The following is a 5185-nucleotide window of genomic DNA, read 5'->3' as shown; positions in this document are numbered from 1 at the left end:
AAAGTGCTGTGGGGTTGGGGGAGAGATAGATGTCAGCCATATTTAGAATCTTTGATGTGGTGGGAAAAAAATGTGAAATTGTTTTCTACAGATTAGTAAGTAAACACAGGTACTGTATTTTTTCACATATAACCCATCCATTTAAATAAGCCCACATTCATGTAACTTGCACAGCCCAATAGGAAACCAATGCATGAGAGGGTTGCAGCTTGCAAAAACTGTATAAAGGGCATATATATAAATATGCTAGTTTGAACATGCTTGCCTTGCTTACTGGGTAATCCAACACTGAGTAGGTGCTAAACAAGGTATTCTTGTGTAAAGCAATAAGGTGAGAAGGAAAAAGCAGACGTGGGGTTCAGAATTTAATTCAAATCTTGGCTTGCTATTTAGGAACTGAATTGTCATAAGCAAGTTACCTTACCTCTTAGTGAGTTTTCTCATTCATAAAAGGTGGTAACAGTACCTGACCCAGTCTTCTCCTTTTGCCTTAAAGCATATTCCACTTATTTTCATGATGAGGTCTCTTACAGGTTTGTACAAATATACTAGTTTAATTTTTAAAGTACTTTATTTAAAGGATCCCTGGTGGCACAGTGGTTAAAGTATTTGGCTGCTAACCAAAAGGCTGACAATTCAAGCCCACTAGCTGCTCCACAGAAGAAAGATGAGGCAGGATGCATCCCTAGTTTTACAGCCTTGGAAAACGTATGGAGCAGTTCTACTCTGTTCTTTAGGGTTGCTATGAGTTGGTATTGACTTGATGGAAGTTGGTTTTGGTTTATTTATTTAAAGATAATTTATTAACATTTTAAAACTATCAATGGAATTAATAACTAAATTGTGTAATTAATATTCAATAAATGAACTATTCAATTTTTATTTTTTGTGTGTGATTTGGGTGAAAGTTTAACAGAGCAAATTGGTTTTTTATTCCACAAGTCATACATTTTGTTTTGTGATGTTGATTGCAAGCCTCACAATGTTACAACACTCTTCCTACTTCATGTGTTTACTGCTTTGATCCTTCCCTCTTCCTATCTCTTCTGAATTTTATTCCTGGACAAATGCTGCCCTTTTGATCTTGTATGATTGATTGTTCTAAGGAGAATACACCTCCCTATCACTGTTCATCTGCTAGGCTGTCAATCATTTGGCTGAAAGTTGAGCCACGGAGGTGAGTTCAAATCCAGCCTTGAAGGGTGTCTAAGGGCCATAGTCTCAGGAGTTCTACCAGTCTCTAATTAGACCAGAAGCCTTGTCTTTTTCATGATTTTGAGTTTTATTTCACATTTTTCTCCCACTCTCTCCAGCATCTCTTATTGTGATCTCTTTCAGAGCAGCCAGCAGTGGTAGCTGGGCACTATGTAGTTCTTCTGGTCTCAGGGTCATGGAAGATAGGGTTCATGTAGTCCATTAGTCCTCTGGACTGTTTGTATCTTTAATTTTCTTCACTCTTCTTTATTCTGGATGGAGGGTCAGAAAGCACCTTACATGACTGCTCACAAGTTCTTAAGACCCCAGTCACTACTCACCCAAATAAGTAGTAGTTTGGGTACTGTTATGTCAGTTGTGTTCGCTGAGACTATGGCTCTGAGTCTCCAGACCCAGAAACTCTTTCCCTTAAGGTGTTTGATTACGGATAAGAAGTTCATATAACTTTGCCTGTTTCATGCTCCATAGCACACATGAATATATTTGCAGTGCATAAAAATACATATGAAGAAATATCTTGTCAAAACTACATATATTGATGGGTGTAGTCCCATTCACCTTCTCACCCATTTACCCTGAGTACTTATCTATGTATCCAGATTATTATTACTGTTATTGCTATTATTACAGGTTGGGCTATTTACCTTTGCTGCCCTTAACTCCTCCTAGTGTCTTCCTTTTGTTATTTTAATAACATCTATTTGAGAAATTTTTGACACAATGACACTTGGCTTTGCTTTCATGGGGGGAGGGGCAGGTAATATAAAAATTAACTATAAATACAAGGCTAAATTCATAATATATTTGAAAAGATATACAGGTTGTGGGAACCTAGAGGCAAGAACAATTAGAACTCTGAGATTCCAAATTAGTATCATGAGTAACTAAATAACAAAAACAAAAGAAAACAAATCTACTGGCACCCAGTAGATTCTGACTCATAGCGACCCCCCATTGGGTTTCCAAGGTGGTACATCTTTAGGGAAGTAGATTGCCCAGTCTTGCTTCCATGGAGTGGCCAGTGGGTTTGAACCATCAACCTCCCGGTTAGCAATCAGACACTTTAGGCACTGAGCTCCCAGAGCTCCTGAGTACCTAAATATATAGCTGAAAATGAAAATCTTTCTTGACATATTTCTGAAAATGTTTTCCTTCAAAAGAAGTCTTCCAAGTTATTATATCTGAATCTGATTGTTAAGGATGGAAGTAATCCTTACTGAAGAAAATAACATAATTAAGGACCATAGAAAGCAATGCTACAATCATGAAGCAATATCCACAAAAATCAATCATTCAATGATTAACGTGGTGTTTCACATTATTAAGGGATCCTGGGGAAGAGGGGGCTTAATATTTTAATATTCGTAATTCAGCCAACCAGTGGCTTCTTTGGTTAGAATATTTAGAACTCTTCCCCTGTAGAAATCAAGAAATATATAAGGACCACAGAGATTCAAAGCTCAAATTTCTTGGACACACCCATCTCATACAGTATGCAGAAAGCTGTCTCTCTCTTTCTTCTTTGAGAGGAATTTAAGAACCTACCTGGTATTGGGTGCTCTCCAAGAGCCAGTAAACACTGTCACATACAATAATTCATTTAATTACATTTCTGGAGAGTCCATTGTTAACGAAAAACAAAAAGCACATGAAGCAATTTGGCCCCTCAAAAAAATCAATTTTCACAAGTAATGAAATAACTCTCAAATCATGTTATCCTCAGACTTAGCAAAAGTTGAAACTAAGTTCCAAAATTCAAAATAAATATATCAATAATAATTGCATGTTAAAAGGCATTTATGTTCCAGGTACAGCCTTAACTTTCCAGTATTCTCAAATAGCCCTTCTATAAAACCTTCCTTTAATGCCACTTCAGAGTGAACTGTCTAGCCTGGTGGTGAAGCACTTATCATGCCCCTAACTCAGTTCAGGATCAAAATAATTATTTCGTTTGCCCTCTTTTAAGAAAAATGTTAACCCAACATCTGGACCCCACAGCAAACCGTTCTCGGATCTGCACACGCGAAACCCATATCCCGTTCCTTTTACGCTCTTCTCCAGAAACCTAAGGAGCATATTCCAGGCTGTATCACTGACTAGCTAGGTAAGCCACCGAGTCGTACTCAAACCATAGGCAATACGGCACCCAACATCACGGAAGTTGCGTCATGACGTTCGGGTCTCGTCCCCGGATGCAACGTTTTATATCCGGATTCTTAGAGCGGACTCATATCTTCGCGTTCTCCTACGTGTTTAGCACATGCGCGACGGTTCTTTTTCCTCTTCCTCCAGTACCGCCAGCCTCCACCGCCCGGTCAGCCGCTGCCGCCGCCGCCAGAAGTCAGGAAGTTCAAGATGGCCGCCACGGAGACTCCGTCGCTGCGGGAACAGACAGAGTGAGTAATCTATGTTAATGGTCCGAGAGGGCAGAGTTGGGGGATACTGAATGGGAAACGGCGGGGACCTGCACAGACAGGCGGGAAAGTTCAGGCCTAACGGCGAGAGCCAAACTTTGTTTTCCCCACGCGATACGTTGTGGGGCGGGAGGCGTGAGGAGCGGGCTAGCGGCCTTGGAGTCTCGCTCCCCCAGAGGCCGCGGCTGTTGGGTCGGAGGCGGCCGCGGCCTGGCGCGCGTCGTTGCCTTGGGAGGCGTAGGCGCCAGCGGCCTCTACAGGTCCGGTGCGCGTGGCGGCTGCAGCTACGGTGAGGGTCGCCCTTCCTCTTTCTCCACGGACGCAGAGCGGAGCTCCTTAACCATAGCGTTCAGCGACATCGGTATTGGGTACCCGAGAGGCGGCATGCTTCGGAACCCCAAACTCTTTTTTTCTTCGTGCAGTACTCCCGGTCACTCTGTTAATGGTGTTAATTTTAGGATCTAGAAGCAGAGAGAATGCGTGTAGGGACCCCAGTGTTTGACCATCCCAGAGCTATACTTTGGATAGCGGGATACTTCCATCCCTCTACCCGTGTACTCCTTACTCCAGCAACCCCCTGGTTTATTTATTTTTTTCCTACCTATTGGCAGCTAATTTGCCAACTTTCAAACTGGAGTCAAAGTAAGATACAGTCTTTGCTTTTCAGGCCTGGCAGTTTTGGCCTCAGTTTGTAGCCATTTTTTAGGAGGACACGAGGAAGTAGTGGAAATTCTTAGTTATTTCCAAACTAAACACTTTATAATTAAGCTAATATAAGAGTCCAAGCAGCCAAATGAAAACATACTTTTGTGTGCCACGGCGGCTAATCAATTGCTTAACTAAAAGCAGTACTTTGTTTTTCGTGTTTTTACTAGGAAAACTCCAAGCAAGAATCTGAAAGACAAATGAGTTTTTTAACAGTATTCTTTTTGCTACCGTTTTTTTACACGTGCATTAATCAGATTTATTTCCATCCGTTTTAAGAAGGACATAGGTACAGTCTCCTAGCAACTTTGGAAGATAGGAGAAACCTTTGCCACCAGATGGCCTGACACTTCATTGCTGTGCATCCAGTTGTGGGCACCTCAGAAAGATTTGCTTTACTGTGCTAGACAGGGAATTATACTGAGTTTTTTTTTTTTTTAATAAGGGCTTTTGAAAGCTACTTTATCATCTTCCCAGTTGAACTTAAGATCTCCAAATCTAAAGTTTTAACTGGTACCATAGACACTTAGCCTTCTATTGTTTCTGACTCAGCTCACTGTGTGGCACAATTACAGTGTAACAATGCAGCACAGATCTTATGCTATACAGCTGATTTTTCTAGTAGTCTGTGAAAAGTTCTGTAGTATGTCCCTGTAGAAAACCCTGTGGGGCAGTTCTGCTCTGTCACATTGGGTTGCTATTAGTTGAAAGTGATTCAGTTGCACCTACCAACAACAACAGATTTGATTTCAGGAATTTTGAGGAGTGGTTCAGCCATATTTTATTCACAGTCAAATAATACTACCCTGAAAATAACATATATTTATTTAGGCCCTTGCAATATGAATTGC

The 5185-nt window shown here is 41.0% G+C and overlaps 1 protein-coding gene across 1 annotated transcript in view; it reads left to right on the top strand.

The window, feature by feature from the left end:
• The first annotated feature begins 3475 nt into the window (after positions 1–3475).
• PRPF4B (pre-mRNA processing factor 4B) overlaps positions 3476–5185 on the top strand; it is a 52995-nt gene continuing 51285 nt past the window's right edge. Inside the window, 2 exon segments of the mRNA XM_007935355.2 lie at positions 3476–3548; positions 3551–3611. Of these exon segments, the coding sequence (XP_007933546.2) occupies positions 3476–3548; positions 3551–3611 (134 nt within the window).

This window comes from Orycteropus afer, unplaced genomic scaffold (assembly GCF_000298275.1).
Source record: "Orycteropus afer afer isolate SDZICR_OR568_19922 unplaced genomic scaffold, OryAfe1.0 scaffold00027, whole genome shotgun sequence".
Taxonomy (NCBI): domain Eukaryota; kingdom Metazoa; phylum Chordata; class Mammalia; order Tubulidentata; family Orycteropodidae; genus Orycteropus; species Orycteropus afer.
The sequence above is the reverse complement of the archived record's forward strand: the minus strand, read 5'-3'. Positions and strand labels throughout refer to the sequence as shown.